Below are 20,564 nucleotides of genomic sequence, written 5' to 3'. Positions count from 1 at the left end.
ATGTTTCCAGTTAAGTTACAGCAAGATCTTGACCCAGAAATAACTGTTTAACTGAATGGCAATGTTAATGAAATAGAAGACATTTTACAAAGTCAAAGACAGATGCATCTACAAATATATTCTTTCTCTAATCAAATCTCTCAAATCTGAAAGAGAAACCAAACGATGTGCAATGAAGCATCATTATTTTATTTGCTTCAATACCAAATACATAAATAGTAAACTGATATGGATATTTCTAAGCCAGTTACTGTGCTGGAATTTATTCATAAAAGGTTAAATTACAAAAGCCGAAGACAACTGTTAAAAACTTGCTTTCTAGAAATATTAACTTTTGATTACTTTAACTGTTAAATAAAATACCAGCTTTGTTTAGATATGTTCATGTCTTTGATACTATTGTACATTTATCCCTCCTTTTTCATTTTCTTTACAGAAAATATCTTTTTCTCTCTGTCCCAAGCTATTCAGCTTGTAGGTTGCATGCTGTCTGAACCTATATGGAGTAGCAGGTAAGGGCTTGATTGATACAACTAGAAACATATGCAGAGACATGTTATTTCATAAGTAACAGCTACTTGTTTACATCTCCTGCCTGCAGATCCATAGATGATCTCCACCGCCAGATTTGCCTTTTTCTCTAAAATCAAGAATAATGCACTTAAACAATGTAAATATAGGAGTTTTGCTTTATATTTAGCTAAATAAGCTCACTTACCTTAAAGGTATATTTTGTCAAGTAAGAGAGATCTTTTATTGTAAAATCGCATTCATTCTTACTCTTTTTCTCACTCCCACTGCTGGAATTCCAAGCCAATTCAAATTTTGTTTCACTTCCATACACTTTTTGACTTCTGCATTCAACTTTGACAGTATTATCAGCCACCAACTTTAGTTTGAAGCCAGCCACTTTCTCTGGTTCTGTTTGTAAAAGAAGTGTTACTGGATCCATTCTCATCATTTCAAACCAAACATTTTAACAGTATGTGTTCACGTCTACTTGTTATAACCTCTCTAAACAATGTTATGCAATTTCTTCCTTAAAAACCACTGTCCCAATTTGACAAGATGAAAAAAAAAAAACAATTTGGGAAATCAATTTGGACTTATCTGAACTGAAAAAGCTATCAAAGGGAACTGAGACAGCCAGGAGGAACAGAACTCCAGTTGAAGTCGGGCTGCAAAGATAATAATATGGCAACTATCTTTTGCTTCTGACGTCACCCATTTGAGGACAACGGACAAAACATGGGAACAAACGAAGTTTTCAGCCTGAGCACATAGGTTTCAAAACTGATGTGAAAAAGTATAGTTGGATTCAAGTATCAAATTGTTCTAAAACTCCTAAAACTTTTTACTTTTTAATGCTAGTAAATCTATTAAGTCTAATCTATGTTTTCTACCTTTAATTTTGCATTGTGCTGCAAAAGATTTAAGAATGGGACACAGCCTAAGGGACCTTTCACTGGCTGTTAAAGCCTCAAAGTGCAGTAAATAACCATCCACATAAGGCAGCTTTATTAGCCACACTGCCATGGAATTTTTCTCCAAAAATCACTCCAAGTTGCAAGCCAGTACACTAAGAAGTATAAATATGCAGCTGTTTTTTCTTTGTATGGAGAGTTAAGGTGTGTGAAGCTTTATGAGCAGACTGAATTTCATCTGGGGGGCAGCAGGACACACTGCTTCACTGGATGGGCTGTGGTTCCTGATTCACTTTTATCCACAGGGCACATTTGTGACTTTCAGAATGCTGCTAAAAGAACTAGGACAAGAAGAAAGCAAGCATTTCTTGTGCGAATGTGCATGTTGAAGATGGAAAACTGTTTTCCAAATTGTAGCTTTTCCTATTCCCTAGGAGCTGTGCTCTAATGACATGTTCTCCTGTTCAAGAAATCAAAAAAAACCTCTCACAGTATCTGCTTGATCATCTTGTTATCATCTGTTGTAGCAGCTGGAGAAGGTTTAGTGTCACAAATTTGTGAAAACAATCAAATTCTAGTTTTCATGAATAATACAGGATTTTTTTTTCCTGGACCTTTAAATATATGGTGGACCACAATCCCTACCTGATATATTAAAACATGACTGGAGCCCAAGAGAGTAGGAGCTCCAAAATTCAGAAGTTTTCAAACTATAGTCTTAATTTAAACAAACAAATGACTGAACAATTTATGATCATTCTATAATTAGGACTGTTCAAAAAAACAGTCATTTTTCAGTTTTTCTTAAGTCTCACATCAAACACATTACATTATCACTCAATTCATTCATCAGTATTTGTTGATGTTGTTTTAGCCCTATGGGGCTTCAAGTGATAATTTTCATCTTTATATTCTTGTGCGTATAAGCTCCAATGTGTTATGAAAATGACCCAGAGTAATAGAGAGATTCCAGTGCTTTCACGAATAATATGCAAAACTAGATGCAAAACTCCCAACATCCCAAAGAGAGAGATGGAATTTAAATTCAAAAGAACAGCCTGCCTGAAATACTTCCCAAAAGCCTACAGAAACACATTAATAAAAACAGCAGCCAGATTTGGTGATATTCACAAAGCAACAATAACAGTAAAAAAAACAAACAGAATCAAACACGCATACACAAAAAAGCACACCAAGTTAAGCTATTGTAACAACACTAGCACAAAAATAATATTTTTCACTATTAAGTATTTTTTCTGATTCTGTGCAGCCAGAGGAAATATTAATTTTGTATTCCATCAGGTTATGTAGCAGTGGTGATGCCACACCTTGACTTCTGTGCTCAGTTTTGAGCCCTGGGGGAAAAAATCAATCAACCCATCACTACCACCACCAAAATAGGAAGCAGTGATGTCTGTATTAACCCTTGTCTCCATCAGGAAATATATTCGAAATCTGGTGGGAAGGTTCTTCTGCTCTTGTCACAAATTTCAAATGAATGCAATTAAAAAAAAAAAAAAAAGTCTAGTATGGATAAAAATATACCGTGTTTAATTAAAATCATATTAAATAATCAAAAATGAAACACTACTGATATAAATGTTAGTTAAAATAGTAATGTTAATAATTTTATGGCTGAATAGTAGTAATATACATAAAATTGCAATTAAGTACAATAAGAAATTACGTACTTCCTGTGTTAGTGTCAGCCTTGTTTGCAACAATTGGCAAATGAGACTTACTTGCTGGTTGTGTTTTCAAGCAGACTTTCACTGGATGTCCCAAAAAGATTTCATTCCCACACTTGCTGTTTTTAAATGCTTTTACAGACACAGAGACATCAGTATAAGGTTCTAAATCAATACAAGTAAAGTTGGTCTGATTCATGGTAACGTCTTAAAAAAGAAAAATGAAATTAAGATTTATGCATGTAATCTCTTGCACTTCATCAGAGTTATGCAAATCCACTGTTATGCACTTCCACTTTAATTACTATCTAAATTTGACATTTATTTTCTGAAATAACATATCAGGCTCTTTCTACCATTTCAGTAAGCAGTCACAAATCTGTAGTCCTTCTTAAAAGTTCAATTCTGTTTATCATCCTTGAAGGAATAAACAGGTTTAGTGCTGCTTTAGGACAACCTACCCACAAAGGTTCTTAGCCTTTCCCTAAAAAGTAGATTTTTCCCTAGGGAAAAATAAAAATAAAAATGATTCCACTTTCTCACAAATTTCTGATGTGTTAAAAATTAGAATTCTAAATAGGAATGTATCTTCTCAGTAAATATATTAACAAGCTGTAGGTGCATTTTCTGAGGCAGAGAGTACTGTGCTAAAAACCTATCAGGTAACTGATCCCATCGGGACATTTATATTGCAAGACACAGAGAACTGAAGTGTGACAGACGATGTCCTGAAATGATAAAATGATAAAATACACCACATTGTTGAAGTGGAGCAGCTCAACTCAAAGAAATGTATAAATATGTTTGTACAAACAATATGTTTAATTGTTTCTACTGGACAGGTTTAAGAAATACATTTGGAAAATGCATCATGCTCAGTGCTTTGTAAATATTAAAATATGCATGCAATTATTCTATGACAAAGTGGCAATACTTACATTTAACAGTGTCATTGCACATCACAATGTAGCCATCTACATAGTTTTCTGATGTGTTGGCAGGTTTCATCCACGTAAGAGTTACTTTTGTGGCAGTAGGATGTACCGTAAGATTTTCTGGTGCTTTTGGAGCTGTTTGGAAAAAATGTGACAGGAAGAAAAAGTTTGAATGAAAGTGCAAAATACTCCTTTTTATATCTACTTTGATCAAATTAAATTTCGTTAAACAGTACACAACATACCAATATTATTTAACATTTTGCATAGCACATTTCCTTCAGAGAAATTATACATAATTATAAAGAGAGTACATACAAAATCATAAAAATCAGAGAAATTTCATAAATTTATTAAATTTGAGACACAGATGAATACAGCAATACCATATATTACTAAAATTTTCCAACACTTCCAGTTAAAATGAAATATTTTAAATTCCTGAGAGTTTTAACCATATGTATATTTTTTTTATCCTGAAATTTTATTAATAGGTTACATGTTTTAGGGTGATTTTCTGTTAATTCAGAAAACAAAGCTAAACCATTTAGCCATCTCCAAGGGCAATGCTGTAGAAAAACGTGTCACTTTCTACGGAGACATTTTTTGCAATCATTCTATCATATCTTTCCTCAAAACCCAGAATTCAACTCTCGTTTCAGGCTAGGCCTGCACCTTCAAGTGCTGGGCAGCCTGGTCTACTTGTTGGCAATCCTGCCCATGGCAGGGGAGTTGAAACTAGATGATCTTTAAGGTCCCTTTAAGGTCCCAGGCAATTCTATGATATGATTCACTGAAACCTGCTTACATTAAGCCAAGTTCTCTCCCTTAAAAAAAAAAAAGTTGATCTCTGAGTGAAGGAGAGAATGGCTTCAGACTGCAGGTCTGAGCCAGGGGCTAGAAAAGGAAAAGACAATTGTGACTATGGTCAAAAAATACAAAGGACATGAGATGGGGGTGGCAGGAGCTGGCAGAGAAACTGAGACTGGCTGAGCATAATGTCGCACAAATATCTTCATCTTCAGGAAAAGAGTGGAATTCCTTATGGGTTTTTCTAGAAATATATGGAATGTAAAGCAAAAATAAGCATTATACTTACCATCATAATCTGTGGTTATTTTGATTTCTTTGGTGAAGTTCTTTTCAAAAAAATGTACTGTAACACTGCAGTTGTACTCACTGTCTGATGATAAAGACTTTAGAAATATGGAGTCATCAATTAATCTCCAAGTGTATTTTGAATTTGGATTATCTGTGGACACAAAAATGTCTTATGAATACTTTTCACAACTCTAAAAGTACATAGTATCATTTCAAATGAGATTTGCTCTTCTGCGTTTAATCAATATCTAGAAAACTACAGAAGTACCTCAAACAGAAAAGTATACAAGCTCACACATAGACTGAGTTCTGTGTGCTTTTATATCAATTCAGTTTCCATAGATCTTTACTTTTCATCACTAACACTCCCTTGCTTTGACTTTCCAACAGTTTATAGAAATAAAGCAATTCATGGCAGAAACCTGAAGAGTCGCAGCTTCTTAGAAGCTCACCCATCACCATCTTCAGCTCCCTCAAGTGGAAAACCTCAATCCCAGGACACTGAAATCATAGACCTTATTCTGAATTGGAAGGGACTGAGAGGATCATGGAGTTCAATTCCAGTGCAAAATAAAAAACCATATATATCAGAGCACTGCTGAAACACTTCTTGAACACCAGCAGACTTGGGAACACGACCATTTCCCTGGGGAACTGTTGCAGTGCTTGGCTATCTTATCTGAGGAGAACTTTTACCATCAACTAAAACCCCCAGATCTCTGTGTGCAGGGCTGTGCTGCAGCAATTTGTTCCCCAGACTGTATGAGCTTGCAAGATTACACAGTGCAGAATCCAGCATTTGCTCTTGTTAAATTTCACAGTTAGTGACTGCCCAGCACTCTATTCTATCAAGATCTCTGTGCAAGGCAGCTCTACCATTATGAGAAGCAACAGCTCTTCCCTATTTAGTACCATCTGCAAACTCAGCCTGCACTCAATGCTTGTGTCCAGATCACTGATAAAAACACTGAAGAGAACATTCATCATACATTTTTCTGGAACGTGAGGATATATCCAGCATATCTTCTGCATAACATCAGTTGCCATTGAACCAATGTTTCCTCAGACTCCAAAGCTGGCAAACTCCAAGACCAGAGTGCCTCAACTCTCACTATACAGGAGCCTGCAGAGCCAACTGCCTAGGCAATTTGCAAGGAAGCAGCTCACAGCAGACACTCAAGTCTCTAAGCTCTCACTTTTCCTTCAGGCAATCAAGCAGGAGCTCAAAAGCTCCTTATGTCTGCAATGTGTGAAGCTGGGAATCTCAGCAAGTGAGCTTTCTGGGCTTGAACTCTCCCCACATGTCCTGCAGGGCACGCAAACCCCAGAGGGCAGTCTCTGGCCCTCTGACCTCAGAAATTCTGAACAACTCTTCCCTCACACTAATACAAATAATTTAAATCTGCCAGACTCATCCCAAAACATCTACATTGCTTAAGAAATAATAAAAAACGATCAGCATTTAAAATATGTTAGATGTATCTTACTTGTTTTGCAGCTAGCAGTCACATTGGGACAGCCATCTTCACAATCTCTACATAAAGAATGTAAAGGCAGTGTTGCAGAGTTGTTTCCAATGCATGAGTTATTAAAAGTGTACCTTTTTTCATCTAGAAAAGATTAAAATTAAATATCACTGTCATAATAGTTACATATATTGATTTGTTATTTTATATTTATTTGTTTTGCAACATGAAGATTCAATTAGCACAGAATAACATACAAAGAATTTAGAAGCTGAAATTGAAAATTAAAAGGTGTTCATGAAATAAAAGACAATGTTGGCATTCAAATAAAAAATGACTTTTAATCCACCGAAAATAATATCATTAATGAACAAAACCTCAAGCATAAGTAATAGTTTTCAAATACTCAGTGGCCCTGTTACTGCTAGCCATGCTGTATGTGGCCAACACAGATGAAGTTCATTTTTTACATTTACAATAAGAAAAGTACATTTTTTACATGAAAACCTCTGTCAGAGTCCCTGAAAAGGCAACAATAGATAAGAAAGACCAGTACAGCTGAACTACCATATGCCAAAAATAAATAAATACATAAACAAAAAAAAAATAAAAAGAAACTACTAAAACCCATATATACCTACCAGGTGGAATAGTAAGATACATGTCGTTGCAATTATCAGATCTAACTGTATATCTTTTGCACCGCTTAAGCACTGCTGTGTTGTTGCTGGCACTCACTTGTGAGCTCTCCCCACCTTTCCCCAAAATATAATAGGTTCTGTTTCCTTTGAGATTCTTTAGCGTAACTTCAGCTAAGTTATTCTTGTCTACTATAGTCACGTCATCAATATCGTTATCTAAAAGAGAAGGAAAAAATAGTCAACCATAATTTTATGACAATTTTTAAGAAGTATTAAATGCTTTTTTGGCTCTCCACAGCATCATACTTGTTTTAAGAACTAGAAAATATAGGAAAATTAGTTGCTTTTTTATACTTCATTTTTATTTTTATATAACTTCTACCTTAAAAACAGTTTAGTTGAAACAGAAAATTTACTTAGGAAAATACTCTTTTAAATTGTTCTCTAGTAAGGAAACCTAAAGAATTTAAAAGATTAACATTCCAGAACAACTTTTTTTTTTTATTACTTAAAGCACCAATTGAAAGATAAATATTTTATTTTGACACATTGAATCAATTGCTTGAAGATAAATTTAAAATCTTCTTGTTCAAAACATTTCGTAGCTATCTAGTAAATATCAAAAGCCATTCCTGAAAATCAGAGAGTGGAGTTATTTCAAAAAGAGAGAAATCAACATCCAAGCTTTGGATTTACTATGGCTACAAATTGTGTTTTGCAGCATGTGATTATCGGCGTGATGGGGGAAAATTAGAGAGGGCCTCATGAGATGAACGCAGGTTCTTCCATAGCCCTGAACAGCCCAGCACAAGGGCAGTTCAGCAGCTCTGCAAATGGAGATGAGAAGGCCAGAAGAGTCAATAACTTTAGTGCCCATCTTCCAGAAACACGAGACAGCTCAGATGGTCACTAATTTGTTTTTGTGATCAGCTTTCTGTGAGTTTACCGATTTGCTCAACCAGTAGGGCTGAGATGAATAAGGGGCTTCTTTCTTACCACAAGATTCTTTTGCTGTTGTAGTACTTTCTGTAAGAAAAGAGAAAAAAAAAAAATGAAGGTATGCTTCTCACAGAGCGTTAGAGGAGTGCAACTGATAATGCTCAAAACTCTTCAATACATTACAAATATTGTAAGCCTACTCACATCTAAAAAAGGGAAGAAAATATCAACTACCTACACACTTCTCTTAGCCAGTTCTTTCAAAGATGCATGCTTCACCATCTTCAAATGGTGTCAAACTGCTTCTTCATAACATTACTCCATGCAAAGTTATACCAGAATATTCCAAATTCACTCATTCTCTGTGATATAATGAGTTATAACAGCGTCCCAAAATACATATGCTATGTAATGCCCAACTGACAGTTTCTAATATCACTAAAGAAAGACAATTTACCTACTTTATGCATAGCTACTCTTTCTGAAAACAGATTCATTCAACATTACACACTAATTTACAATTACTTTAATACTGGAATATCCATAAAAGGAATTAAGAACCAGTGTATATGAAATCTGTACAGAAGCTCAAACAAAGAATTTCATCCTGCAACCAATTATTTAAAATGCACTAAGGTAAAAGTATTATCCAAAGAGACTGAAATCTGAAGAAAGGCCCTGGGGTTGTGTCCCTCCAGCACTGGAGCCACACGGCTGAGCAGTGCCCCTGCTATTCTTCATTCACTCAGCAAATAGTATATCTCATGTCTTGTGCTATTAATAATATTGCTTAAAAAACAAACAAACAAAAAAACCCGAGAAGTTTAATGCAGTTGTATTTTTAAAGTTTGATTTTAAATAAATCAGGATTATTTCTCTCTAACACATTTTCTGTGCTTGCAGTATCATAATTGTGACAGCTGTGTGCAAGTTTGTCACCTATTGTGCTAGTGGGGATGGTCTCAGTGCTTGCTGGCGTGGTGACTGGTGATGTGGTGCTGTGCAAGGATACTGAACTGTAATAATCTGTAAGGGAATAAACAACACATCAGCATTTAAGAAGTAAAATTGACTATTGCATGTGGCTATGTCACCAGTAAATATCATACACTATACTCCCTCCTCCCCCTTTATTTTTTGTAAATCCAGGGTTTTTCTAAGTTAGAGAAAAGTGCTGAAAGAAGGATCATGCTAATTTATCCAGTAAAAGAAAGCAGACTTTTAGGAATATATCATTTAAAAATGAATTTTGCCCCAGGAGGAGGTCATTCTTTCTGTTTTTTTTTTTTGTTTTGTTTTGTTTTTTTAAGTGCATAATCCAGGATAGAGTCAATAGAATACAGTACAATAAAAACTGCTTTAATGTTTGTGAACAAGGAACTAAAGCACAGCGCTGTGTACTTACAATAATACACAACTATGAATAGTGCTCATGCTCCTTCAGAAACAATAATCCAGTTGGGTTTATCTGGCAGATAAGATACATTGCTCATGATGTTACTTACTGTTAGCATTTACCCCATTGCTTACGAACCAGTGACAAGTTCTTCCTTTCTCATAGGTCCATTTGTGTGGTTCTTGCTTTGACAGCAGCCTCATTCACCAGAGTTACGATACTACTGAGATGACTGCAAGACTTTTCCATCAGATACCAGATCCCAAATACTATTGGGCTCTTGCCCCTATGCTGAATTGCAAGTGCCTGTTCTATCTGATAAACCACAAGGTGGAAAAAGTTACCCTGAGGTCAAATAACTCTGTTTTTCCCTACAGCTGCGAGGGCATTGCATGGCACCTGAAAGAAGTAAGCAAACCTGATGCAGGCTGATGAAAGGCAGTGAGAGTGTGTGTGGTGAGGGCAACAGGGCTGCTATGCTGCGAGTGGCTGAGTCCCGTGGTCGGACCGGAGCCTGTGTGCGTGGAGAGGTGTGTGCTGGCTGCGGGAGAGGCACCTGTGGTGAGAGGCACAGCGTCAATTGCTTTGGAGACATTAACTCGAGGAGAGACACAAAGCTCACACAGCTCTGCTGAGGCAATGTGAACTTGGTAGGAATCAAAGATACCATGTATGTGCAAGGCTCACGGTGCTGGGGGGAACAGGAGGCAAGAGAATATCCTGCAAACGTAATCCATTATGGCACTGGTTGCACATCTTCCATAATACATGCTGAGTTTAAATATTCTCAAGTACATCTTGTTTGATATTCTACCCTCTTAAAAAAGCATATTTCATTTCACCGGGCTGAATGAAAAGACATTACACAAGATGACAGTGAGCAGGAAAAAGGAAGAAGAAACCATAACTAAAAAGTGTCAACAATGTTCCGTAATTTAAATTAAACATTTCTTACCTGTTGCTGCTGGCTGAACTCCTTAAGAAGAGAAAGAGAGAAAAAAAAATGTAAATCACACTTTCAACAAATGATACATAGTCAACAACAAAAATAATAATAAAAAAGAATAATTTCTCCTATCAGCTGAGCTCTCCCTGGGGAATTATTTATTCTAAAGTAACATTTAAAGACATGTAGCAACAACAAGGATCCCAAAACATCAAGCATATAGTGTATGAACTGATACTTTCACATTAAAGTTCCATTTTCCTGAGTCTTGAGGGAGCCTGTGCCAAGCAGCCTAAGGGATGGTCATAGCTTCAAGGAAGGCTGTGATGGATGCCAGCTCAGCTGAAACAGAAGAGCAGCAGAGCCACGGTCCCAATTTCACGGTTACCTGCAGCGGTGCTTGGAGGTGAGAATGATGTGGAGCGTGTAGGTGTAGGTAACGTAGAGGAGAGAGAGCTGGCAGAGGTCAGATTATCATTTCCTTCTGCACAGTGAGAAAAAGATATCATCAAGTGAGAAATGCATGAAGGTGAGAAGCTCATCTACATTAGAAAAAGACTGGAAGTTTGTATGGCTTTCTCTAAGTAACGTTTCTTAGGACAGAAGATACTGGACAGTACTGAAATGGCATCATCATAGTTTTCAGTGTATTTTGCAATAACAAAAACTAAAACATTCAAAATCTTTCAGTTCATCACAAAGCAGTGTGTCTGAGTAATACCAACAAATGGAGCTAGACTTGAGTGAAAGAAGAATGAATTTATTAGCAAGAAAAACACCAAGTTTACTTCTTTTCTCAAGGAAAACCTTACTGGTATATAACCCCCAACTACATGAAAGCTAGAAATACTTGACTCAGTATTACTAAAAGCCCTTTAATTTTACTAATACTCATTCCTATATCCCAGCACTTTTCCTGGACCACCCTGCTGATATTTAAGAAACTCTCCTGAAAGCACTAAGTTAACCTCTTATAAACCACTCCCTGATTTCAGCTGGAAGCTGTGACTTTTTCATAGCTATGAAAATAAACCTCAGCTTAACACTTCGCTTTGAAACTTTGACCAAAACCATTCTAGATTTGTGTAATGCAATATCAGGACAAAGACAAAAATAAATGACAATGCCTGGGACTGTGAGAACAACAACTTGCAGGAGCATCCACCATAAAACAAAAGTTTGTCCTCATCACTGTATCTTTTACTCACATTGAGGATTAGAAGGCTCCACTTTGAATTAAGAAACATAAAAGCCCTGCTCAATTCCTGAAGAAATCTCTCTCTAACACAATTGCCATGCTTCCAATATCTAGCAAGCTTCCACTTGTTCACATGCTTCTTGCTGTAACTGTCCACAAACTGTCACTTCTCTTCTGTCACTTGTTTTTTTTTTTTTTTCTTTTCTTGCCCTTTTGCTACTAGTTGTTCTCCGTTATATTTCTGTTAGAGTTAAGAAACAAAAATGTAGATGATCTTTTGAACCATCAACACAACTTTAGCATCTGAAATCTCAGGTAAGGACTGGAAACTTTGTTAACAGCAATTGTATAATCTAGCAATATAGTTAAGTTGCCAAAGAACCATGTAATGCTAACATATAATCATATTTGCCATAATCTATTCAGCCTCCAAGTAACTTCATATTTTTTAAATCCAGTGTTTGAAAGCTGGCAGTTAGTCACTTTCAGTGTCATGGTGTGATTTGCTTTCTTCAATCAGCTTATCATCAGAAGAATCAATTATTCCCCCTTCTTCCCAAGTCTTGCCTTGCTTCAGTGCATTAAGTATACTTCATGCCTAAAATTTACTTTCTGTAAGCATCTGTACAGATTGACTTTCAGTTTAAAAAATAGTAATAATAAAAGGAGTTGAAGTATCACAAAGTGGCTAATGAAACAATTCAAAATATTTTCTAGGTATTTAATGGAAACGCGATGAAGGCAAAAATGTATAATTAAAGATTCCCTCTTCTGATTAAAATTGAGTAATATGAGCAAAAATGTTGTCACAGTGTTGTAATTCAGGCTGTCTCACTGATTTCCTTACAGATCCTGTGAAAGCCATTTTCTTCATTCTTTCCCTTGTAAAGTTAGGAACGATGATACTACTGTAAATACAGTTTCTTGCTTGCTCATGGTGACAGATGCTACATATTACACACAAAGAACTGACGAAGTTTGGAGGGAGATGACAGAGGAGATTGTCTTGTCCAATCTGACCTACACCAGGGTCAGCTAGAGAAGATCATTTCTTAAAGAAGTCTGGAAAATAACAGTCCTAGATTACCCTTTTTACCTTGGAATAAGCACTGGCATTTTAAAGAACTGCGTGGCAATTTTGTGTCATTCTAAGCGGTTTATAAATCTCCTGTTCTGTGATTCAATGCTGTTATTTATCATGGCAATGGAATAGGATGCAGTTAATAAGAATTCAATAGGTGGCACCAAAACACTAAAGAAGTCCTCCCAAACAGCAAGGCATAAACTTACAGAGAGATCTTAGACAAACTGAAGGGACAAAAGAGAACTCAGCAAACAAACTCATACTCCAGTATGAGTGGGCATGTTGATAAATTAATTTACTTTTCTCTAAACGTCCCACAGTTCTCAAATACATCTGAGCCAATCTCTGGTTAACAAAGTCCAAACTGTTTGCTCACACTTGGATTCTAAAACATGTCTCTGGAAACTTGGAGGCTGAAATCTAAGAATATCTTTAAAATTAATAAGGATGTTCAGCCCACCAAAACCATGCCAAGCAGTATGAAAGTCTGATGATCACCAAAGTGAGCAAGTTGGTCTGGGTTTAAACAGGAAATGCTTTTCTCTCATCTTAAAGTGCATCCATTAAGAAGCCTTTTTTAAGATAATATATAGAGGATAGCCTCAGATAATCCAAGTGGAAGAATTAAAGCACATAAAAAGTACTAAAATGCACATGAATACTTCTTTTGCCTTCCCTTAATTTGGCCACTGTCTTGTTCCTGCTGACTTACCCAAAAGGCTTATGATCTATCAATAGTGTTTGAGCAGTTCTAGCCTTGGCCAGGTACCTTGCAAAAAGATCCCACCAGCACATCCTGCCAGCAGATGGGCAGCTTGGCTAACTCATTTGGTTCTCTTTTATGTCTCACTATCAGTTGGCAGACAAGAGTACAGCTGCTGCTTAAAAGAAAGGTTTTAGTTGAGATGACAGCGTCTCAAAGAAATACTCCTAAACTGGATGAGCTAATCATGTTTTCTCCTGAAAGCCTGAAGGCATTCAGGCCCTAAGATTGAAACATGGGACTATTATATTTTGTGTTCAACAAGAGTAAACAGAATAACTTTGAAAGAAACCAGGCTACAAAAAAATAAACCCGACAACCACAAACATCTTAAACCCCAAGGAGAACAAGGTGTAAGGTCAAATTTGGAGGCCCAGGAGCAGCTTTGTCACTGCTGCAGTTATGACTTTGGACCTCCTGCAGTGAACCATGGTCGCACTCTTCTAAAAAGTTAATGTTTGTTGATGTCCTCTAAGAAAAAGCAGAACAAAGTGAAAACACTTCACTTGGAAGAAACAAGCAATTCAAGAGCAGACAGCTAAGGTCTAGGATATGTTAAAAGTTAGTGCGCGTCAAGGCACAATCTCTTTAAGCAGAACTCCCCAGCACATGCTTCATGTGCTTGTGTGTAAGTAAACAAAACTCCTATTACATAAACAGAAGAACCTGCGTTAAAATCCTGAAAACTTAATGTTTTTACGGACAAAAAGACTCTAACTGAAGCACATCTCCTATCAAGGAAGGTTGAGGGAGCTAGGCTTACTTAGCTTGGAGGAAGGCTTCAGGGAAACCTCACTGCAGCCTTCCAATACTTGAAGGGAGCTTTGAAGCAGGAAGGGGACCAATCTCTTACAGGGGAAATAGCAACAGGACAGAGAGGAATGGCTTTAAACTAAAAGAGGCAAAATTTGGGTTAGACGTTAAAAAGAAATTCTTTACTTAGAGGGTGGCAAAGCCCTGGCACAAGCTGCCCAGAAAAGCTGTGGATGCCCTTTCCCTGGAGGTGCCCAAGGCCAGGGCACTGGTGCTGTGGGCAGGGTTGCACCTGCAGGCAGGTTGTACACAGGTCCTTTGGTGCACACAGCTCAGAGAAAGGAAGAAAGGAGGGTCCCTTTCTGCTGACAGTGCATTTGGCTTTTTATCTAGGGTGGTGCCACACCTATTGGCTCTTTGCATCCAGCTGCACTCTGCGTCTCTGCTTGAGCTGGGGAGAGGCAGAGGAAGTAATCCTCTCAGCCTCGTGTCCGCATCTGGGCTCCTCTGCTGGGAGAAGAGCTCAGTAACTTTGCACAGCTGCCATCCTCTCCCAGGTGCTCCCTACCCTTTGGCATATTGGACAGACCCCACACCCCCCACCTAGTAGGGCTTCAGACAAAGCAGCCAGTGTAGCACCAGAATAGGTCTTCCTCCTTTTTACAGTTTCACCAGAGGCAGGTTCTTCACGCCTGCGCTGAAAGTAACAGGATGTGGTCTTGTTCAGATGGAGTAAAGCTCTCTGAGGGGGTCCTCTAGCAAAGAGCGCAGACATTAGTCAGCTCCACTGCAAGCCAATCCTAAATTGCAAAAAAAAAGAACAGTTCCTAGTGGGAGGTGAAGGGTGAGTAAGGCAAGGAGCCTTACAAAATGCTGCCAGCCGCCCTTCTTTGATTTATTTTTAAACTTCAAGTGGGATAGGATGTAATTCACACCTACTTTAAGGCTGCCTTCTGCTGCCAGAGCCGGCTGAGGAAACATTAAAGTAAATGAGCATCAGGGCCAGAGATGTTACTGCTTCTTTTGGCCACAAACACAAAATAAAGAGATCCATTGCTACTTTATAAATAAACCTGGGAAAACCTATGAGTAGGCTTGCAAACACTTAAACGTCTGAGTATTTCTATACCACAGAGGATGCCCCAAATTCTAAAAGTAGAATCATGTGTGTCAAAGTGCTTCACAGTCAGAGCGCAGAACTGCTCTTCAATCTTTACCATTGTGTCTTGAGGATGAAAAATAAAGCTGTTTCTATTTTCTGGACAACTTGCTGCTTTTTGAAAATTAACTAAAATAAAGAAACGTACAGTTCACACAAAAAAAAAACACATGAGATTTTGCATGCTTTCAGTTATAAAGAAAATAAAAATTAATCCTTCAAATTTAACATGTAGAAACTTCTCAGGAAAATGAGGCAATTCAGATAGATGGTCCTAAACAAATGCTAAGGTTTTTGTTTGTTGTGGATGGAGACACGAAAACACTTGAAAATAATCCATAACCCTAAATGATAAAAAACTTCAGCAGTCCTACCAATGCAACAAACTTAAGAAAATTAAAAGTAATTAAGAATTAGAATTTCTATTCACACAGGGAATATGATGTTTATTTTCATCTGGAACTCTGGGATACAAATTTGGAATTATAAATTTTAAACTAAGAAAAATTCTTAAGTGTGTTGATCATACATTGCCAATCATATCCTTTTGGCATCAGGATGTACGCATTCATTCTGACTCTCCAAAGTGATAATTAAACTAAACAGTTTTGGTGTGAGTTTCTCAAACTGCTTCCTTTTATACAAATCCATTAATAGTCCCCACTGTGGTTCCTTACAATACTGCAATCACAGTTTAAGAGTGTGATTCTGACAGCTCTTTCCTGCCACACATATACCTCTGGGGAACCAAAGGTTTTGTCCTTCCCGGGACAGGGGAACCTTTGCTCAGACCTGAATTCCACTGCAGAAGGCACAGTCCTTCAGCAAACCGTGTCTCAGGAGTAAGCACAGGTCTGCGCACCAGCTAAATATGATAGGATGCAGTACTGTATTTTTAATGAAAATTGACCTTTAAAATTAATGCTTATTCTTGCTTGCCAACCATTGCCATGACCTTCTTGCTCTACACCTTCCAGGATGGGAGCTGCCTCTATCCTTCACAGTTCCAGAGCCAACCAGATACGCTAAGCAGAAGGCAATGAATTCAAATTGACCAGAAATCAATACAAGGGCAGGGGGTGGAATTAAGAAGAATTTATAGCTGGCAGATACAACAGGAAACACAGTGTTGTAGGCTCAGGAAAGAGGGGGAATTACAAACATCAGAGTTTGTCTGCATCCACCAAATTAATACCAAGTATAAATTCTGCTATCATACAGAGCTTCTCTTAAGGAAAGAATAAGAAGAAAAGTGGAAGAAGAAAGCTGGAATATTTTTTTCCTCAGCTCATCTAGCTAATCTGAAATCTTTTTTTAATCAAAAACAAATTTCTGATTCTAATTTACTTTTCCTAGGGGAAAAAAATACAGGGATAAACAGAAATTTCCCTCTAGAAATATTGATTTTATGGAAACATCTGTTACAAACAATATCTGGAGTCTGACAAAACCATAAATGTGGAGTAGAAGATAACCCAAAGGCACTAATTCAAATGCATTTTGCCAGCTGCACAGTTCTTACAAACTAATAAATATCTAGGAAGATAGTGCATTTATCAGGCAGAAGAAAAGCATTTCTATCAATTACACTGCATTTCAAATGCCCTCCTTGGTCTTCATAGGAATACTTCAGCTACAGTAACCCACTTGTTCGACTGCAGCTAACGACGCCTTTGCTGCTCTGTGGTTTCTCTCATGCTGTTTACTTCTGTTTTTCTTCTACAGAACTCTGCTCTAAAGGAAGAGGGTGCAGCATACTGTGGTTTTCAGCTTAAGCACTTCCAAATGGTGAAACTGTGTTACCATAGCACCCACATGCTCAAGCAATCAGACCTATCTCAGTGCTAAACCACAACTTCTCTAGTGCAGTCATGAAATTTCCCTATTAAACTCCTTTTTGCCAAATTTGCATTTTATAATTATTTTTAGTCGTACATTTAATTGTATCATTAACACGATACTGCTGAGGATGCTTTGCATGGAGAATTTGTGATTATGTGAATTGCCTCCAGGAGGAAAAAACATCAATTGCTGATGTCACAGTTCGCTGTGAAGCGCTGGCTACCATCCACAGTCATTACGAAACACCAATCCATGAGGGATGTAAGACTGGCTGTGATAATTTGCTGGGCAATTTTGTGATACGTCCAAAAGAAAAGATGTGCTGTTTGTGTTCCCTTTTGTATATTTTCAGTGTTTGAACTTGTACAGAGCCAAGATCCTCTGTCAAGAATCGGTACCTAACTTCAGTTACAACTCTTCCAGGTCTGCTGTCCCTTCCTTGATCTTCTTTTTCCAAATTTACTGTGAGCAGGAAAAAAACACTTGGTCCAAATTGGTGGCTTAATGATAAAGTCCAGTTGTGGAAGTGCTGAGTGCACATTGCTTACGGCAAACAGAAGAAAGGATATGCACCTGTGGCACCCTCAATTCCTATGTTGTTGTTTCTGTGTTGTTGTTGTTGTTTTTTGCTGTTGCCACTTCTGTTAGTCTGTTAGTTCTGGGGAACTACTGAACACAGTTAAAGGCAGATCAGTTCCCAAGAGGTTTGAGTGGAGACAGAGGCTGCAGCTGAGAAATCACTACTGGTGAGAGTGTGAGGTGAGGGCAAACTTCTTCATCCTGGACCATCTCATTGGACCGTGGCTTATCTAAATGTCTACCTTCTCCATCCACCCTCTGCCCCGCTTCAAGATAAAAGCGCTATCTTGTATCGCATCTCTCTCCAGACTGCAAATTGCTTCTTATAATTATGTCAGCAAAAGGAAATGAATGAGCCCTGAAACTGTTTCCCTAAACTGTTCCTAATCAGCTCAGATATCAAACCATGAACAATTTAACATCATATGAATTGCAGCATTTTGACCGCTGATAACCTAAAGTCAGCTAACATCATAAACCTCCTGTATGTTAATATGAAATCCTTGGATCAACAGCTCTGTACCTATTGGGAATGTTGTTTCAGCAAGTGAGTTTCAAAAGATGCGGCCAGCAATTTTAAAAAACAAATGAACATTTCTTTTGAGAAAAGAGACCCATCCATGATCTTTCCTCTACGCACTAGTACTCTTTTCTGATTTGTTGCTGTGTTAAAGACTCAAACAACTATAACACAGCTAACAGGCCTGGGGGTGCTGAGCTACAGACATAAAAAGTTGATTTTCAGGTGCTCTGAACATTTATTTCTCCATAACTTTTTTTAACATTAAATGTGTATTGCATTCAGTTGTTAAAGAGGTTTAGATGGAAGACTAACTTTCAAAGTAAGGTTGCTTTCTCCTATTTAGCTTTTATTTATTAAGCAGAAATATTTTATTTATAAAGCAGAAATAATTCATCTATCACAAAAATAACTACTCAGTGCCATATTCTATGGATGCCGGGAAAGGGTTCATTTGGACAAGGTGGACAAGAGGAACATTTCTTGTTTTACAAAAGAAAAACAATACACAAAAGTTGAGATAGATGTTCACACTTTCTTTAAAGAAAGTCTGTGCTACAATCAGGATCCTCAAATGACAAACCACATGCCTGAAAAGCCCCATACTGGCTAAATCCACACACCTGAAAAGCCCCACACTGCCTAAAGCCAGCGGCCCTATTGCATAGCAGAGCAGTGCACAAGCCACTGCTCCATTCCTCTCATGCACAGCACTGCGCACCACTCCTTTGCCTGCACAGCCTCAGCTTTTGAAGGATCCTTATCTAGAGCAGAGATTTATGAATCAGAATAAAGGGGTTCTACTGAAACCCACAAAAAAAAAAAAAAAAAAAAATTCCAGCGATCTAGCATCCACTTTCTTGCTCCAAGATTAGCAGGACCCTCAGCAGTTCCTGTGCCCCAAAATCCCAGTGAGACATCACCAAGCAGCAGTGCTCCAAATTATCTTCAGACAATTTCCATGACCCAGATTTCTTCCAGCATCAAGAAAGATCCTAACCAGCACTGACTGATAGATGCCTAGCTTCTGTTTTGCAAAAAGATAGAGTACACTGAGAAAAAATGTGCAGCTGGCTCACTGGAGAGCCATTCCCATATCAAATGTCTGCCAGATAACTTCCTTACTGCCCTGGGCAGCAGCTGCAGCCAGCAAACATCGTTTCAAGAGAGAGATTCCACTCGGTCACCAACCTCTTTTGATTTTTCCCCTCCAGACGTTTAGGCCATAAATGACCAGCAAAGCCAAATGAACACCATTTATCAAACACACAACTGAATAACATTTTTGTTATTCATAAAACATTATGATAAATGGAGTTCACCAATCAATAGCTAAGTCAACTGTGCACTTGCTAGGTTACAATTTAAAGCAGTAAAACACAGTGTTATTAGGAAGTCTCATTCAAGGATCAGATTCTACCACTGTTACTGAAAAAAGTTAATTAGTGAACCTTATCAACATCCTTAAAAAAATGTCAGTTAAGAGCTATTTATACACATATCCTATGGAAAACCACATGGAATTATTTTTCTTTTTTAAAAATCTTATTATTGAAAGCAGAAATTAGCCAAACTTCCTATACTTGATGGGTAGACCTAAATCCATCTTGCATTCAGATACCATAAGGAAAGCTGGGACTAAGTACTACCCACTGATCAAGCTGGTGCTTCAATTCCACATTTTATTACTGCATCAGTGGCCAGACACGATTTCCACCTCTGTAACATCATCTGCAAAGCGGAGATAAAGGCATTATCCTACTAAGATGGCATATTGTTATTAGAAGCTCACTAAGAACCGTGAAGCTTGCAGTCAAAGGACCTGACGGTGTTAAAAAAAACAGTTATGCCCACACCTGCTCAATGGCATGGAGAGAGTCATAACACTACAAAGACTGAAATACTTTGAACTTGAGCTCCTCAGAATGTCATGTATGCCTTACAAATTCTCACACTTTCTCAAAAACTATATTGCAAAACTTGTGCTCTGCCTCTTCAGGACAGGGAGCCAGCACTCAGGAGAAGAGACCTGCACCTCATGTCACACCAGAAGCAACGGAGGTGAACAGCTTACAGAGCAGCACTGAGCATGCACTGCTCCTCCTGGAGACAGTAAAAGCTTTGAGTGAG

General features: G+C 37.7%; 1 protein-coding gene across 7 annotated transcripts in view; it reads right to left on the bottom strand.

The window, feature by feature from the left end:
* PTPRC (protein tyrosine phosphatase receptor type C) overlaps nt 1-20,564 on the bottom strand; it is a 59,181-nt gene that overhangs the window by 17,578 nt on the left and 21,039 nt on the right. For 2 of the 7 annotated variants that reach the window (XM_042820194.1, XM_042820195.1), the window contains exons 3-13: nt 10,925-11,020; nt 10,546-10,566; nt 10,009-10,146; nt 9,134-9,220; nt 8,252-8,281; nt 7,256-7,471; nt 6,636-6,758; nt 5,147-5,299; nt 4,051-4,182; nt 3,167-3,319; nt 719-921 (exon numbers count right to left, since the gene is read on the bottom strand). In XM_042820194.1, the coding sequence (XP_042676128.1) occupies nt 719-921; nt 3,167-3,319; nt 4,051-4,182; nt 5,147-5,299; nt 6,636-6,758; nt 7,256-7,471; nt 8,252-8,281; nt 9,134-9,220; nt 10,009-10,146; nt 10,546-10,566; nt 10,925-11,020 (1,352 nt within the window). The remainder of the gene's footprint in view (nt 1-718; nt 922-3,166; nt 3,320-4,050; nt 4,183-5,146; nt 5,300-6,635; nt 6,759-7,255; nt 7,472-8,251; nt 8,282-9,133; nt 9,221-10,008; nt 10,147-10,545; nt 10,567-10,924; nt 11,021-20,564) is intronic. The other 5 variants (XM_042820198.1, XM_042820197.1, XM_042820199.1 and 2 more) reach the window with 5 other exon arrangements.

This window comes from Centrocercus urophasianus, unplaced genomic scaffold (assembly GCF_019232065.1).
Source record: "Centrocercus urophasianus isolate 14NV4802_14NV808 unplaced genomic scaffold, USGS_Curo_1.0 seq_18, whole genome shotgun sequence".
NCBI classification, from domain to species: domain Eukaryota; kingdom Metazoa; phylum Chordata; class Aves; order Galliformes; family Phasianidae; genus Centrocercus; species Centrocercus urophasianus.
This window is presented reverse-complemented; position numbering and strand designations above follow the sequence as displayed.